An 18,424-nucleotide genomic window follows, 5' to 3' on the forward strand; every position below is an offset into this window, starting at 1 on the left:
AGTTCTTTCACTCTTTACTGCCATTACATAATAGGAATGAAAAATCCTCTACAAAAACCATGTACAAGTTATGTATTCTCCGTGTTTTCCAGTTGTGGGAGAAGGGAGTATATGACTGGGACATAGGACAAAACGATGCAAAAGGATGTGTGTAATTAGTACATAGGAGAGATATGATACTTGGAGCACTGAAACAGCCTGTATTTGAAATCAGGTTTCTAAGTGTCTCTGGGATACCCTGTTCTCTTTGGTAGCCATTTTCCCAAGTGTCTCGAGATGTGTCTATTTAAAGGATACAATGTCTTCATCCCAGATCTATGACTGACTTTCTAGGCAATGTACCTCTGTTTCTCCTGATTCGAAGATTTTCCAAGACTTATATCACTGTGTTTGTTTATTCTATTGAATCATCAGTCAAAACGGTGGCCAGGAATAACAAATTTTTGTTTTTCATGTTATAATCTCTAAACTAATTGCTATTGTCTTTAGGAGGCAGATGCAGCCTCTGTTCCCTTGTTCAACATGTATATTCTTCATCCATGACCTGCCTGCACACTTTTGTGGGCAGGGATCCCACTCTCACTGGACCCTTCAGAATCTCTGGGCCCACTGGGTGATGAACCTTTTCCATAGAGTAAATAGCAGAACGATTACAATCTCTTATCAGTGCTTCAGGTGTCAAGAGAGGCCATACAAGACATTTCTCATTCAGAAGGCTGAGTAAAGTGGATTGGGACTGGCATTTTAGATGTGGGCTGGAAACAATGGTGCTTCTCTGGCTTGGCTGCATATTTCCTGGTAAATAGGTCTTCCTGATTCTTGGCCTTGTGCTTGTAGGTCAGGGAGAAAAAATGCCTTTTCATAGAGCTAGTTGATATTTTGGTGATATCAGTCACCAAGAAAAGTGAAAAAAAAAATAAATTCTTTCGTTTTTGTCTTTTCCTGATTCAGCTTTTTCTGAAGCCTTTTAAGCAAAGAAGTGCTAAGGAGACAAGTTCCCAATAGTCAGATTCTCCAGGGAGTTCACCTGGGAATTAAACAATTGGATTAGTGAAACTGGCTGTTAAGACAGACATTAGAAGTAATGCTTATGTTTTTAGGCGTTGTTGGTTTTTTTTTTCTTCTTTTTTTTCTTTTTTTTTTCTTTTTTTCTTTTTTTCTTCTCAGAGCACTCTTGAGGAAAGAAAGTTTTCCTGAAAAATGATGCTTTCAGTAGGCAGTACTACAGGTATTGCCTAAAAACAGTAGATCTGGTCTAACAATTAGGATGAATTACATCTTTAATTACATCTGTACATTCTGACAAAGAAAGATAAACGAACCATTTTTATTTAAATTAAAAATAACACAGTATTTACATCTGGAACTCTGGCTTGGCATGTAATGTATACACATAGCAGTCATCTTTGTAATAAATGCTACTCACTTTCGAGATACATAAAAAAATTACTTTTAAACTGTTCTCAGTATCAAAAGGCACAAAATTGAGGAGCTCACCTTTTGTGCCCTGCGCTTGTCTGCTCGTTGGTTCTGGTGGTAGATACGGCTGAAGTTGGAGACAATCACAGGAACTGGCAGAGCAATCACTAACACTCCACTCAAGGAGCATATTGAACCAAAAATCTTGCCAGCTATTGTCTTCGGCACCATGTCACCATATCTGGGTTAAAGAAAATAAAACTCTTAGCAAAGACAAAATCTTTTTAAAGTATTGAATCTCAAGATAAATTAATTGCACAATAGATTTTACTTCTCTTGCAAATAATGCTTGATGGATATAATATTTTACACACATCCATGTTTGTCCATACAGCAAGCCTAGTGCTGGGCATGAATTTTTTATTAATTTGAAGGTAACATTTGGTATCCTGTTGATCAACTGTGAGCATCTGTGTTTTAGCTGCTCAAGTCTTCCCAAGCTGACTCTATTGCAATGAAGACAGACCTGCCTATGGAAAAATTCTCAGGGTCAAAGTCTTTACTCTGTTTAATTGAAGAACTCACTGCTTTCCACTGATGAGAACCACAGGAGATCACTTGGTAAGTTAGATGCCAAGCTGAATAATCTATATTCTCACTAAGCTGATATAGAGCTTTCATTTAGGAGGGCAGTGTATTTTGGAAGCCCAGGAGATCATGAACTTTTTATCCTTGGAGATTTTCAAGACTTGGCTGAACAGAAATACATCTGACCTAATCTATTGTTGTTGATAGGACTTCTTTGAGTGAGAGGCTAGAAAATCTGACCTTCAGAGGTCCCTTCTGTACTCTAAACATTTTTCCATGTAGCCAGAAGCAAACTCCAGAAACTCAAGCTACAAATGCAAACAATCAAAGAAATCTGCAAATACTGGCAGTGTTCAGAATTATTCAGGCTGGAATTTACCACATTTCTTTATGATGCTGGATATTGTTTTTTTCCAGCAACGATATAATATTTCCCATAGCGTTGCTGAGAAGTATGTAGAGGGATTCCCGTGACAGCTTATTAAGAGATATCAGCTATTTGCTCTTTGTAGACTGCCATATTCTATAGGACAAGGATGTAATTACATACTACAGAGTTTAATAAAGAGATACATTACCTGCAAGTACCATTCTGCTTCAAGTGAGTTTTAAACTATTAATAAACATAGATTGTAGCATGTCCTTGTGTACAGAGACACAGCATATTTTTCTGCTGCAGAGTTTACAACAATATGAAAAAAGGTAAGAAATAAAACTGCAGGACGGACAGTATTTGGAGAGTGCTATCTGGAAAAGAAAAGCAGTTCAGCAGGAGCTAGAAAGACAAATAGATAAGTTAGGGTGGAGTCTTCAAATTACATGGTCCAAATTGTGTCCATAATCATGAGAAGAGGGACTGCCTAACCATGGTTAGAGAATGCTTTCCAGCAACGAGAGCTCAACCTGTGTGTGAAGGAGATCATATATCACCTTGTGGGTGAAGATGAATTACTTGAATTTTGTAAGATAAGAAGAAGGTATTTAACTCAAAGATTCAAATATGGTTCATCCAGGCAGACATAATATAGATGGCCTAGTGTTAGTTTATTGACTGTGACTATGTTGTGTAAAATAAACGTTTAGCTGCTTTATAAGGCATGCCCAGGTTTAAAACATTCACAGGAAAAAAGTATATTAATATTTGTACTAATAAAATAGTCACCCCCTCAGAAATTCAGTGTTGATAATTGCTGATTTTGTGACATGCGGGAGTGGATAAAATGACACCATGTAATAGAAACCATCTTCTAAGTTAATGCTACAGGTTGTCTCAATTACAGGATGTATAAAATAAAGAACACTGGAAAGAGAGCTTTACTAAGCTACTAACATTTGTGCCTTACAACAAAGGGTATTTTCTGGTGCTTTTCTTCCTAAGCCAACCAGCCATTCTCAGAAGTGATACATAGACAACTGTTGGGCATGTGGGAGGATAATCAGCTTTTCGAGATCCCTTTGCTGAACGGGATCCCTGACACCTAACTACTGCACCCAGCTTTTTTCAGCAATGGTGAATGAATGGAAGCACGGGGCTGCTGTGGGCTGGAGGGTTTGCCCAGCAGCCCCACTCTGCCCTGTGAGCACCTGGGTGTGATGGGTGGCCAGAAGTTTGCTCAAAAGGGAAGGCCTAGGATGAGACCAGTAGTAAACATTATTGGCTACAGGGACTGTCAGTGTTTTGCTTCTTTCTTTAGGCTATGACCCAAGTAGTTTCAGAAATTGAATTCAAGTGTATCAACGGAAAGCTATTTAGAAGGCTGGATATATTTACACACACTTGACACAATCAGAACTTGAAATACAAAATTTATACACATCTAGTAGTATTAGGACAGACCTATCAAACTAGATTACTAAGCCTATATTTAGATAACTAAAATTATCACTTGAAATGTGAAAGTGCTGAACCATCATAAGCCTATATTGGCACCAGTAGCTGCTGTGAACTGAAGGAATTTCTAGTTCTAATTTGGTTTGAAGTTGCTCAAGGATATACCACCCTGCTCAATATGTGACACCATAATTAGGTGAATTAACCACAAACATGTTTTAGGCGTGGTGATGGGAGTTATAGCAGATACATCTCCAAAATTTCACTATTTATGTGTAACCTACCTAGGAATATGAGGAGACAGCTTTTCATGGTATTTCAGTGATATGGAATGAAACAAAAAAAATAATGTTGTTTGATACGTGAAGGTATTTTACAATGTTTTTAATCATTTCTGAGCAAAATGAAAGGATGGATATATCACCTATTTTGAAATAACTTGCTTTTATTTGTTTTTCAGCTTGAGTGAATTGTACTACAGTGACATTTTCCAAAAGTAATGCTGTTTGTCCACTGTTTAGTGCTAATAATACTTTTCACATCTTTAATAACCCTAACATAATTAGTTTTTCTCCTGTTGATAAACAGTTTTCGGGAGGTTTAGATAAAATTACGTTCAGAAAATATGACTGCCAAGACATTACTCCACCTGTACTGCATGAGAAATATGTTCACTCACTAAAGGAGATTTTACTATCCTGGCTAGCCTTGTTCTCTTCTGGGACAGTGACACAGATTTTAGTCTAGCATCGGCATGACTAAAATTGTTATCGAAATTCTTCCTGCTGGTTAAAGTTTACCTTTAGTTGTACTTCGTATATCAGTGAGTACCATCGATGGAAGTGGATGACAGAAAACAAAGGGAGAATTTCTCCCTTCACCTTATCTGTAACTTTCCTTGGAAAATCTGCACTAAAAATACCTCAGATTTTAGACTTAGCTTTGTGGTTCTTGTATTTTAAAGTGGAAAATTATGCTTGAATCTTTAAGACAAATGTTGATTTCTGCCACAGATTTGATCTCTTCGGTGAAGGAACACAACAGATATTGAATTTTATTAGGAAATTTTCATAGACTTCTCAAAAGGGAATTATTTCAGGGTTTTACGTAGTACTCTACTTGTCTCCATGCTATTTAGACTGTAACTGCAAACATATTCTCCTGTAAGTGTTTTGGTTTTTTTTTCCTACTTTCAATCAATCTTTTCATAGCTTTATATATAGTCTGTTCCATTTATGTCTCATTGTGGCCAAAGCCCACGTTGGTCTTTGGGCATTTATGATTTCTACTGACAATCTAATTTTGCAACATCAAAAGTGTCATCACAATATTGTAAACCCTGGATGAAGTGAGGAAGAAGAGATGCCATGTTTATCTGTGTTATCCGTCAGAGGCGTTCAACATTACCCAAAAAAGGAAGTGAAAAGGATGTGACAAACTAGATATGTCAGTCAAGTTCTATCAAATCACAAGTCAGAAACTACGTGATCAAATTAATGCATTGGTTTTACTGGACACAGTGCTACTGTGCTACTGCTTCAGTCCATGGCTCTCTGTTCATTAAGGGATAGATTAAATGGATGGATTTAATGGAATGTTTGTCCCAGTTGTTTGTATTCAACGGGCAATAGAACACGTCTGCACATTTGATTCTATATTGCAAGTGAAGACTGCAAGTCTTGAGAATTAACACTGGATCTTTAACCTGAGCAACAGGGGCATGATTTCTTATACCTTTGCATGACAGATGTGGAGGCTTGAAATGCAGATTGAACCACACACATAAGGGTGGGCTTTGTAGGAGCTTGGGAAAACCTGATGTATTTAGAATTACAAATGCCCATTCTGTACCCAAAAATATTACTATGTCAGAGCTAACCTACAGACGCCCACCTGCCAAAGCGATACTGCTTTTCTAACTGTTGAGCATAATACACCCAATGTTGCATACTGAGAATTCAAGAAATCTGAATCAGTATTTCTCTCATCTTCAGATATTTGTCTTATTACTGAGTCTAATGACAACTGCTTTTTTTTTTTCTTGTTCAATCTAAGACAGATCATCTGTCATCTAGGATTATTTGAAACAACTCTTACCCTTCAGCCATTTTTCTCTGAGCAAAGGTCTTTCCTTTAACAATCTTTATCAATGAGATTGACAATGCTGCTTTTTAAGTGTCTGTTTGCTAGAACTCAGGAGTCATTCTTTTTCAAATGAAAATTAACTGTATTCTGGAGGGTAAAATAATCAAAAGAATATTTCTATTTCTATGTAGTGATTATTTTATACGCGCTTCAGAGATTAGAAATGCAAATTTGCAATCATTTACCATAGGCAGAAAATTCCCAAACATCCAATGATCTCGACAGATAAATTCTCAAACTGCAGGAGATATATAGTAAAAATAAATCCAGGATGTGCACTTTTACAAAGATCAAATAATTGAGACTGACGTGAAAAATAAACTTGTCAATATTCGGAACATCGAGATGCAATAGCGCTTTCTGGCACTAGGGGGCATAAACACCATTAAAATTAAATGCAAATGCCTAAAGCCAATTTTAATGCATGTTGCAAATACTTCTGCCCTCTCCCACCTCTTTCGAATTCATTTACATTCTTTTACAAACATTACGTTGATTGAGGTCCGTTGTCTGCTCCCATCTTATTTGCTGAAGAAGGAAAGCTGGTAACATTTTTATTTCCAAGCATGTAAAACGTATTACAAAATAATGGAAAATAATGGAGTTGTAAAGAAAAAAAAAAAAGAAAAAAAGAAAAAAAGAAAACACCAACAAAAATTCGTTAAATTAACTTGGCAATATTTATTTTAAAAGCAAGCAAAAGTATGGTCAAAGAACAATGAAAACAGTAGAAGACCCATGGAAATGAAACCATCTAATTAGAAGCCAGAGTTGCATATTATTCCACCTGTGTGGCTGACAGCCATGTTTCCCAGTGGGTTTGGCATGCTGTGCAGGTAAAGCTCCAGCTTTTGGCACTGGAGGTAATTAATACAATCGTGGCAGCCTGAGCATTTTCCTTCAGCCCTGTTCTCCTTCCCCCCCATTCCCAGGACAGGGCATATTCTCTCCTCTTCCAGTTTGACAGGGCTGTTGGCCACTCATCTCTGTGGGATTGTGCACCTGCTCTCTGGCTTCCCATCCCAGCTGATGGCACTTCCCTCCTTTCCAGCAGCCTCAGGCTGAACCCCAGAGGATGCTCTGTAGGACTCTCCACCAAGATCACACAGCTGCTCATCAGCCCTTGCATTTAGGCAGCCAGCCACCCCATCAGGCATGCACATAAGCTCCAGCACAGGGGAGAAAGAAAGAAAACTAACTCCTAGCCTCTCTGACACTAACAATAATCATGATGAATTTGCAGCCTTACCTTGGTCTTAAAATAGCCTAATGATTTTGGAAAAGTAATTTCTAATAATACAAAATATTGCTGTTAGGTATGAGATGTGAAACATTACACACATTATTCCAAATTTTATTCCAACCTGGGGAGATTCTGAATGGAATTACAAATAATCTTTCGGGCTGCTTTTACTGCTGTGAAGGGCCCTCTGTTGTAACAGCCCAATCTTCTGCTCAGTACTGATGGACGTGGTCTCCTCTGGGGTCCAGAATGCTGCTGCAAGCACCAGCCAGAATGATCATTCATGAATGATGAGTAGCACATCTGCTTCTCAAGAGCAGCCATGCTCCTGGGCTTACCAGACTGCAGGAGCAGAGTCCCTCTGGATGGTGACACAGTACTGCCCCTGCACCTGGCTGAGTTTGTGGTTCTGAAATATAAGGTTTCAAATGAAATACAGGGATTTTTTGCACGTGCATTAGGGCTTTCATCCAAGAAGCTTAAGCAGATTTGCTGAGGTGGGAGTATTTAGAGGTCATAAAAAACAAACAAACAAACACCTCTTGCATGGGAAAGTTAAAAGACCTGCCCATAGAAACAATCTCAGCTTCTTGCAGTCGAGATCCAGATGACTAATATCCTTCTGTTTTCCTTTGCTGTAAAATATTAAATGCGAGAAGATAGAAAATGTCTTTGTGTTTCCTTTTTGTCATGTCTCCCTCACTCCGTGGGGAAAGCTAATATCCTACCTGCCCATGAGCAGCTGCAAAGCACCACAGAAATGCAATCTCTGCTTAATGATGTATGGTAGTTATTTACATTACTAGGGCTACAGAGGGCTACAGCTCAGCTGACTTCCAATATGTCTGTTACACCTGAACAGACATAAAACTGAGGTATAGGATTTTTTGGCAGTGAATTTTATTTTTCCCTACACTTATCAGAAGAAAAAATGAATTTTTTTTTGTTTGTTTGTTTTTAAAAGGAGAAAGAGAATATTTTGGAATGGATCAGACAATTTTCACCAAGAAGAAGAGTGACATAGAAAAATTATTCTCAACACAAAATTTGCAAACTGCCCTAAATTACTGTGGTTCCTACAATCCATTGGCCATCACTTGTAGGGTATAATGGGGCTACTGTGGGAAGGGCTGGTGTCCTTGTCATCCTGTTTGTACCTGAGAACAGTGCCCAAGCCTTCTGCTGCAGGAATAATACTCATCAATTGATCTGCCACTGTCTCCTTTGGAAAAGAGCAGCTGTTTAACCCCACCCTTTTACTTCTATGCACAGATCTCATCCTGCTTCACGACAGACTCTAGGACTACACAGATAGGCTTTGACAGCGAGCAAATATTAGCTACGCATTTTAACACTGAGACTGTGGGGAAAAAGACCATCAGTCAAGAACAAAACCTAACCATTTTGAGAGTAGAAAAAGAAGTGCAGCAGAAAGTAACATCGTAGAGATGTCGAATTATATCCTACAATTGCAAAATGGCATCCTTGTCTAGGGAGGTGCTGAAAATTGTTTTGAAGCTGGTCCCTGGAGCTTCCAAGCTGCTTGGTGAGTAAACACTGGCAAGTTGACTCAGATTAGTCATTTATTTCAACATTACATGCAACAACAGATAATTTCAAATGTTACTGGCAATAAGCTTAAGTGGAATATCTAAATAAAGATTTCAGCTGTGTTGCCTTAAGGAATCAACTTGTTCATTTGCAATCTGAAAAGTATCTAAACTGCAGCTTAGAAGTAAATAGTACTTTTAAAACACCGCTGCATCTGAATCTGAAATGATCCAGAGCTTGATTTGGAAGAATAAGACAAAACTCTTTATTTGGTTAAGAACGCATAGTGGAGAGGAAAAGGTATATAAAAAGTCTTCATTTCCTGAAACCATCTAGAGTCCTGAGAATAGTATCTCTAATTAACATAGGTTTCATTTATGACTTTGTTGTATTACTTCAGAATTTCAAGTCTTTAAGATCCCACAGTGATAAGCAGCGAAGAAACCCTTTGCTGGGTAATTATTCATACTTAGTATAGCTGACAGAGGAACTGGGAATAATATTCATCAGATGGTCTGATGATGGCAAAAATGATAAAGGAAGATTATATTTTTCTTCTGTCACTCAGTTGCTTTGCATTTTCTGGGATCAAATGTAAAAATTCTTTTTGCCAACAGTAATAATAAAAAAAAAAGCAGTAAAAAAATAAATCTGAAAGACAGTCTCCACTGCCACAATTCCAACTTACTTAAAACTAAATATTCCAAGTTTTTTGCTCATAAGAATCTATGACACAGTACTTATTTAGTCAGGTTGGATTAGCCAGCTCTTTCAAAGTTCAGAGATGAACAAAGAAAACACCACTAGCAGATCAGATCAAAGCTTCATCTAGACTAGCATTCAGTCTCTTAACCTTAAGCAAATAAACATATATGGATAAAGTACAGTAAACACACAATAATATCCCTGAATGCTCTTCCAGCCTCCAGACATTTACACCTCTGGTGCTTTTTGTGCTATTTGAAATTTCTTTACAGTTAGTTATTCTTAATGCATTTCAATACGATTTATTTTGTCCCCTTGAATCCATGCAGATTTTTAGCATTCAGGCAGTTGCTCTGTCAGCTGTCCTTGGCCTGCTTTTGACTCTTCTGATGGCAATTCCTTGCTCCATGTGATGTCCCCAGGCACATCTTTGTATTTGACAAAGCAGCTGGTGTGTGATCTCCAGCCACAGTGCTCCTGGTACCTGTGATTTCACACCTCTTCTCCTTAAGTCTTTTCTAGACAGGCAAGTCCTGCTCTGCTTATGCAGAATCTACTCCCTATTTTGCTCATACTCTTTCCCCTTTCCTTTTTTTTTTTTTTTTTTCCTTCTTTTTTTCCCTCTAAATTCTTCTATATTATTTACAAGAAAACAAGACCAGAACTGCAGTTTTCAAAGATGAGGTATGAGGAAGTTCAGAATAGCTTATTTTCAGGTGCCAGCTTGGACAATAATTCATTATTATTCACGACATTAATATGTGATTTCTTATTCCTGTTATCTATCTGTCCAAAACTTAATATTGTTGGGGCTGGTATTTTGTTTTATATCCTAGATGTCTATCACTGACAAAAAACAGAGCTGCTAGGCTATTGGCACAGCATGGGAGTTGTGATGCCTGTCATGATAAAATCTTTACAAAATAATCATTGAAATGGCATCACCCAGCCCCCCTGCTACTCAGAAAAAGAAAAGGTACTCTTAGATTTGTTCAAACACTTAAGTAAAAGAAATATATATTTTTCCTGTGAATTCACTTTTGTTTTATCCCCCCTTCTTTATTCTTTCTGAAAACCTTTTTTGGGAGAACAGAACTAAAAAAGAATACAAAATTAAGAGGCAGTTTTTTACATGCTGTGGAAAAAAAGAAACCAGGATTAACAACATGGAATAATCAGCATCTTCAATAAAGTGGTACAAATACAATGGAGTGGAAAGAGTTTCCAGAAATCCCTACTTGAGCCATTAACATCAGAACATAAAAAGTTCCACCTCTAAAACCACTAACATCTCTAGCCACTCTTTGCATTAAAAGTTAGGAATGAATGATAGGCAACACCTTCAAGTGAGGCTCTGGCCATAGCATATTGTAAAGACCAAATAAAGAACCCACTTTACAAGTAGTAGTAAACCAGAGCGACGTGGGCTTCACTGACTGCACCAACTTGTCTGTAAAAAGAGTCCAGGCTCCATTAATTCCCAGCAGGGCAGGCTGTGGCTTGAAACATCCTCCCTGGGAAATAGTTCTAAAGGCAGCTACTGATCATCTCCCCGTCGTGGTTTATGTAGGCTCTTTGTTCCCCCAGACACTTCAGAAAACAGCACATTCAATTCTTCCATTCAGTAACATTTCTCAGCATAGTGACTAAAATTAGGATTGTGCCATGAAACACAGCTTTAGGTTCATATTCCAATGGAACGTTTCCAGTGCCCAAGGGTATGTTTTGATATGTGGCCTTGTCTCACTGGAGGTGAATGAGAATTGTCCTATTAGTGGTAGGCTCAGGTACAACCAGGGTCCAGTGTTCTTCTTTCATCCCAGAAATATTGCTGAAAATGTTATGTAATTAATTTATCCTATAGATTTTCTTTCAGATGCAGTATTTGTGTTAAATAGCAGCAAAGTAAGTCCAAACAAAGCATTTATCTTCCAATCCATCCCCAAGTTTCTCAAGTACATATTAGCCATCAGCATGCCAAGCATAAATCACATTAACACTAGAAACGCACTGTGGAAGTCTGCAAGGAGAACCTTGCCTTTTTTCTGTGACAGCTACTGGGCACAATGCAGGGATCTGTGAGCTGATTTCAATTAGCAATCAAACCCAGCTGCTCAAGTGAATGCAAAGGAAGAAATGGTGAGCTCAGCCACTGCTAGCATTAGGTCTGTCCAGTGCTCTAATGAGCACACCAAGATCTACAGATGGTTTCCACCAAACCTGGTATTTCATATGTTTGTTTTTTTTTTTTTTTTCCCCTCAGCGAACTCCTAATAGTACCCTGTGTTCAGCACAGGCTTGCTGTCACACTTTTGCTTGTAACTTAAAAAAAAAAAAAACAAAAAAACATGCTAGTTTAACTTCCATGCATTTAGTCCCATTAGCTGGAGTTTAATACATTAAAAACTCTGAAAGTCGAAATATTTCAAATGTTTTCTTGAGGCGATAAAAAGAAATACTTTCTTCTCTTTAAAAGTAATCAGAATTCTCCTTTATCCTTGCATCTGTTTTATCTCAAAGATTTTCACCTCATTTCAGAAATATTTTGTACCATCTTCAGCACTGGTCAACACAACTACCAATGGACCACTATTATTTTTACAATCCATCAAACAAGCTGAGAAACACAAAATAGTTTGTGTCAGTACAACACTGTTATTGACTTAAGTCTTTAGGGTTCTGGGGCAAAGACCAAATGCTTTAGCTAATTGTTCTTTAATGCTAAAAGTACATCTGTTAAAACAATAAAAATTACTCTCATATATTTTCATGCACGCATTCACAGACACATAAATACTTTATATATACTATACATACTTTATATATACTATATATACTTTGATAAGGCTAAACCTAAACTTACCCTTTAAGATAGTAAAAATGTCTTTCATCTGTGCACAAGAAGATTAATCACAGTCCAAGATCTTAGTGTCCTGTTCAAGCTTATAGTCAGGAGAGTAATTTTTCCTGAATGCTTCTACTGTTTTTTTCCCTCTGAAATTCAGCTCCTTTCTCTTTCATGACAACCTTGTGCCTTACCATTTAGAAAATACTTGGTAAAACACATCAATGGAAGCTATCAGCTAAAACAAAATATTTGCTATTTTTTTCCCCTTGGTCTAACTGTCTTTTTCATTCTTTCCCAATTTTTAGGGATTTTCTCCAGGAAAAATGAAACAATTCATGTACTTCAGGTCTAGAAAAACAAAAATCCTTCCTGAGCTCACTCAAGACTCTTCGCAAATCAGCCTTCCATTAGTGCTAAATCATCACCCACCTCCCCCAAAACTTAAGAGAAGAAGGAATCGCTGTAGCATTCAATCTTCTTAAGTTTCCTCACAGAGTAATTCATTTCAGCTGAGCATAGTTATATATCCTTGCAAAGAAACCAAAAAGCCTGTGTGAGCTACTCACTACATGAACGGCTTAACCCTCACTCTCCCAGCTGCCATGAACTACCTTGGCAAGTTGAAAAGGCTTGGCACTGCTGAGTTTATGTGATTTACATAATGAAAATTTCATACGTACTTACTGCATATGAAAGAATTGAAGCAATATTTGGGAGACTAAAATCCTCTCTTTGTCAGATTGTGTAGTATTGACTTTGTCAAGGAGTGTTTCACCACTACGGCTTTGAGTCTTGATGTGACTTTTAATGGGTAACTTTTCATATAGAAACTTTATAGAGTTTGCATTTAAAAGCATTATAGAAAGGATGTGTGGCAGCTTGGAAACTCCATTTCTGAGAGATTAATGAGAAAATTCAAGGGTTATCAGTGATCTATAAAATGTGTGTTTTTGAAAAGACTGTAGCAGATTATAATTTTAAACATTATATAGAACAGAGACATTATTTTTAAAAAATTGAGGAAACACATGGAAAATTGATTTCATCAGTATCTATTAAAAAATAGTAGATTTCAGCATTATCAAGCATTATGACTGAATGAGTAAGAGAACTGGTAATGAGATACGGAATTTTTCAGTTACAGGACACAAGTTCAAAGGAGAATATTAGTGGTGACAGGAAGTCATTGTTATGTCTTTGCAGTTTGCTAATGTTTAGAGATTCATTGGTGTGATGAGTCCAGTTACTAGCACACAGAAGGTCACATTACAAAATGCATTATCAAAACTGGCAGAGATGGGCACACCCATTTCTACTCTACATAACTTGCACTAACTTTCAGTATTCGCTTAAACATATCTCGAGCTCTGTGGACAATATATCAGATGGCCAACGGTAAAAGTTAGGAATTGTGAAAGTCGTGTGAGACTTTTTGCCCTGAGAGATATGGCAGTTTCCATGCTCAAGAAATCTAGCTATAGAGAATGCTGGAGAGAGAATTTTCTCAATCACTTCCTGTGCAGGCTGTGTTCATAAAAGATCCAAATATTCAGAAAGTCAAGTCTTAGATTTGATACTGTTTAAAATGATCAAACTACAGCTATGAGAAGTCTTGCAAATCTTTTAACTAAATAATTTTTATTAGCAAGTGATGACAGAGAGAAATATTTTACCTGCCAACACTAGGTAAAGCTTTTGGAGACTGGAAATTTCATAGATGGTCAAACCCTTCATGACAGAAAATGTCTCTGATCCTAGCCATCCAGCATGGTTTGCACTAAACATCAAGGCTAAAATTTAGAGTTAACACCCACATCATTTTGAATGGAACTAAATCCAGCAGGCAACTGGTCACGAGTAGTGTTCCCCAGGTGTCGGTGCTGGGGCTTCTCCTCTTCAATATCTTTATTGATCACCTGGATGAGGGCATTGAGTGCACCCTCAGTAAGTTTGCAGATGACTCCAAGTTGTCTGGAAGTGTGGATCTGCCTGGGGTTAGCGAGGCCCTACAGAGGGATCTGGACAGGCTGGAGAGCTGGGCTGAAGCCAATGGGATGAGATTCAACAGGACCAAATGCTGGGTCCTGCACTTTGGCCCCAACAACCCCAGGCAACACTACAGGCTTGGGACATAGTGGCTGGAAGACTGCGTAGAGGAAATGGACCTGGGGATATTGACTGATGCTCAGCTGAACATGAGCCAGCAGTGTGCCCGGGTGACCAAGAAGGCCAATGGCATCCTGGCTTGCATCAGGAATGGTGTTGCCAGCAGGAACAGGGCAGTGATTGTCCCCCTGTACTCAGCTCTGGTGAGGCTGCACCTCGAGTACTGTGTCCAGTTTTGGGCTCCTCACTGCAAGAAAGACACTGGGGCCCTGGAGCAGGTTCAAAGAAGGGCAACAAAGCTGGTGAGGAATCTGGAGTGCAGGGCTTGTGTGGAGCGGCTGAAGGAGCTGGGAATGTTCAGCCTGGAGAAGAGGAGGCTCAGGGGAGACCTTATTGCTCTCTATAACTACCTGGAGGGAGGTTGTAGTGAACTGGGGTTCGGCCTCTTCTCTCATGTAACTGTGATAGGACCAGAGGGAATGGCTTCAAGCTGCGCCGGGGGAGATTTAGGCTGGATATTTGGAAATACTACTTCTCTGAAAGAGTGTTCAGGCACTGGAATGGGTTGCCTAGAGAGGTGGTGGAGTCACCGACCCTGTAGATGTTCAAGGAATGTTTGGACGTTGTGTTGAGGGATATGGTTTAGTGAGAACTATTGGTGATAGGTGGATGGTTGGACTATATGATCTTGTAGGTCTTTTCCAACCTTGATAATTCTGTGATTTTTCCCTGGGGTTCGGAAGAAAAGTCTTTCCCTATCCACTCCCTTCTTCAGGTTTTGGAAGGCAAACCTGTTTCATTTAAGATGACAGTTCAGTGTGTATTCCTGGTCAGTGCAGACCTCCTTACAGCATGGATTTGGATTCTGCAAGCAAATAAAAATTCAGTCCCACAGCACTACACCTATTTTTTTTCCCAGCAATTCGTTTATACTGACCTTCCCCAGAGGGCAGACTCCATTTTTAGGCATCTAATTCTCTTGTCATTATTTGGCACAGTCTACATGCAAATCATTATGCCTAATAATTAGATGCTGCACTGCTCGGGGTTATGACACAAGACTTTTGGAATCATTAATATTGTGCCTCCACTGTAATTCTTTCTCCTTCCTAAGGTTGTGTGTCATGTTCAGAGAAATGCTGTGATATGAAAGCACCAAAAAAATTACCTTTCCGGGACTGATCTCTGTGCTGCAAATAAGGGCTTCTTCTGCTTATCCCCAGTGATTCCTGAGCATTTTGAACCACACACTGGCTTCCTCTGACTACTATGAATGTTTAGAAGCCCATTTTTTAATTGAAAATGCTATAAAAGCAATATACTGCAGATCGTTTATCTTAGCCTTGCAGGCTGTGTTTGGACCCCTTGATATAAATAATAACTACGCAAATAAAGCTTCTCCTGATCAGCCTTCTGTCCATAGCTGAAAGATGATTTCCTGATCTCTCCAGTTTGACCTCAAATTCCACTGCAACATCAAAGGATAATCTAACAGCTTCTACCTGTCTCCACTTGAAGTTCAAATGTATTCAATGTGTTTATCTTTTTGTTTGTCAGAATCAATCAGAAGCTCTCACTGATATCTGACAGTCCTTGTACTTAATTTTGCCTTTGCCACTCACTGAAAATTTTGTCCTTGGATTTTAAATTTCTTCTTTTTTTGGTTCAAACTGTGTTTCTTTTATCTCTATAACAACAGGCACAATTTAATGAGGACTGCCAAACCCTCTCCTTTTTACGCATTTTAAATTAGTTCTGCTTCTCACTGAGTATAAATCTCTTTCTAGAGACTTTTATATAGCAGCTCTTCTGTCCTTTTTTGCTGTTTTGTTTGCAGTGTGTTGAACACTGATTTCCTTTCCTTTTTCCTTGACTTTTTTATTACAGGTTCTTTCTTTTCGTGGCCACGTTACAACTGCACAGCTTTGGGGATGAAGCCAGCATCTGAAAGAGGAGGGAGCCAGTGTAGCAGTCCTGATAGAAGATGATGATACACCACAGAGAACTTCACTTATAGTCCAGAAGGCCAACCGTATCCTGGGTTGCATCAAGAGAAGTGTGACCAGCAGGTCGAGGGAGGTGATTCTGCCCCTTAACTCTGCTTTCATGAGACCCCACCTGGAGTATTGAGTCCAGTTATGGGGTCCCCAACACAAGAAGGACATTGGATTATTGGAGTCGGTCCGGAGGAGGGTCACAAAAATGATCAGAGGGCTGGTGAACTTCCCTTATGAGGACAAACCGAGAGAATTGGGGATTTCAGTCTGGATAAGAGAAGGCTTCAGGAGGACTTCATAGCAGCCTTCCAGTACCTGAAGGGGCCTACAGGGTATCTGGGGAGGACTTTTTATAAGGGCGTGTAATGACAGGACCTGTGAAGGTGGTAAGACAATGGAACAGGTTGCCCAGAGAGGTTGTGGATGCTCTCTCCTTGGAAGGATTCAAGGCCAGGCTGGATGAGGCTTTGAGAAGCCTGGTCTAATGGGAGGTATCCCTGCTTATAGCAAGGAGATTGGAACTTTAAGGTCCCTTTCAATCCAAACCAATCTATGATTCTGTGAGATGCTGTTTCATGGACAGGATGGGGTTGCTTGGTGATTGCCCACTGATTTTCCAGTCTGTATAGAGTTGCATGTCAGTGTAACGGATGCAGAAATGACCGACTGGCCTTGAGCTGTTGTGTGATACGAGAGACAGAGGGGGGACAGGCATGGCTGTATGCCTTTGCTGTAGATATTATGTCATAATATCCATTCATACCTCCAGAAGTGACTTCTTTTCTCCTATCAGAGACGAGAGTTTCTGAAAGAACTCTTAACACTGGCTTTTAGCCCAGAGATTTACCACAATGGGTCACTGTAGTCTGAAAAGCAGCATTCAATTTTTTTCAAGAGCAATTTTTTCAAGTGAGGTATAGCATCTGATGAGGATGAGATTCTGGCCTCTTTCTGCTAACAACAGTTTCACTTACTGCCATTGGGATTCTTTTATGAGCATTCACTCTCAGCTGTAAGTATCTGATTTTTGTGATTTGGCTCATAACCTGCATCTGACTGTAGAGGAGAACCCCACTGACACATGGTTGCCAGTGTTAATACTGTTTCTTGTGATGAAGATGTACATTACTTAGTGAGGTAATTTGTATAATGACTATTAATTTACCTTCTACAAGAGACCCTCCATTTTCTCCTATCTGTTTTCAGAACATGATCTCCTCTCAAAATTGCACTGGTTTCATGCACCCTGCTTAACTCCATCCAGTATCACAGCAGAGGTTTTCCTTGGTTCTCTGCAGTGTCTTTCTTTATCATACCCTACCCTCCTCTACAGCTGCATTAGAAGAACTCTTTTAAAAGTAAGAGGTTGATTAGAGCCAAGTGGGAAAAATGGGATAATGTTGTTAGGGCACAGAGTTTACTCCACTGCTGCAGGTAAAATACACAGCAGTGGACAAAAAGCATCCTCATCTTCTTTTTCAGATCCATGCTCATGATTCATAATAGCACTACAAAAACTGGATTAATAATAATTTCCACAGATACAGTAAAAATATTTTAAGCATCTGAGACTATACAATCACACAGTCTTATTACCTGGACTCCTTTCATTCTTATTGGCTTTTCCTCTCCTGCATTCTTGATAATCCCCTTACCCTGCTGGTGAACTTACACTGTTAGAACTCAAGAGTTGCTCGTACTAAGGAGAATAGATCAGTTCTGGGTATTAGACAGCAAAGGAGCCAATAAACTATTTTTCATTGCTGCCAGAGTAGGGCAAATTTGATTATAAATATTAAGAATTTTCTTTTCTTTTTTACTTAAAACTGTTCTATCACAAGCTTATGTCAGATAATAGCTGACCAAGTAATCTCTCCAGGCCTCCCTTTCTCTAATGTGCTCATCTGTATTAACTATTAAGTGTATTTGCTATAGTAAACAGAACATCCTTAATTCATGCTGCCAAAATTATGTCTTCAACAAGTAGTCAT

General features: G+C 38.8%; 1 protein-coding gene across 1 annotated transcript in view; it reads right to left on the minus strand.

The window, feature by feature from the left end:
- Nucleotides 1-18,424, minus strand: part of KCND2 (potassium voltage-gated channel subfamily D member 2) — a 263,617-nt gene that overhangs the window by 15,041 nt on the left and 230,152 nt on the right. The window contains exon 3 of the mRNA XM_042815918.1: nt 1,498-1,660. Within this exon, the coding sequence (XP_042671852.1) occupies nt 1,498-1,660 (163 nt within the window). The remainder of the gene's footprint in view (nt 1-1,497; nt 1,661-18,424) is intronic.

The sequence above is a fragment of the Centrocercus urophasianus genome, unplaced genomic scaffold (genome assembly GCF_019232065.1).
Source record: "Centrocercus urophasianus isolate 14NV4802_14NV808 unplaced genomic scaffold, USGS_Curo_1.0 seq_15, whole genome shotgun sequence".
Classification (NCBI taxonomy): Eukaryota; Metazoa; Chordata; class Aves; order Galliformes; family Phasianidae; genus Centrocercus; species Centrocercus urophasianus.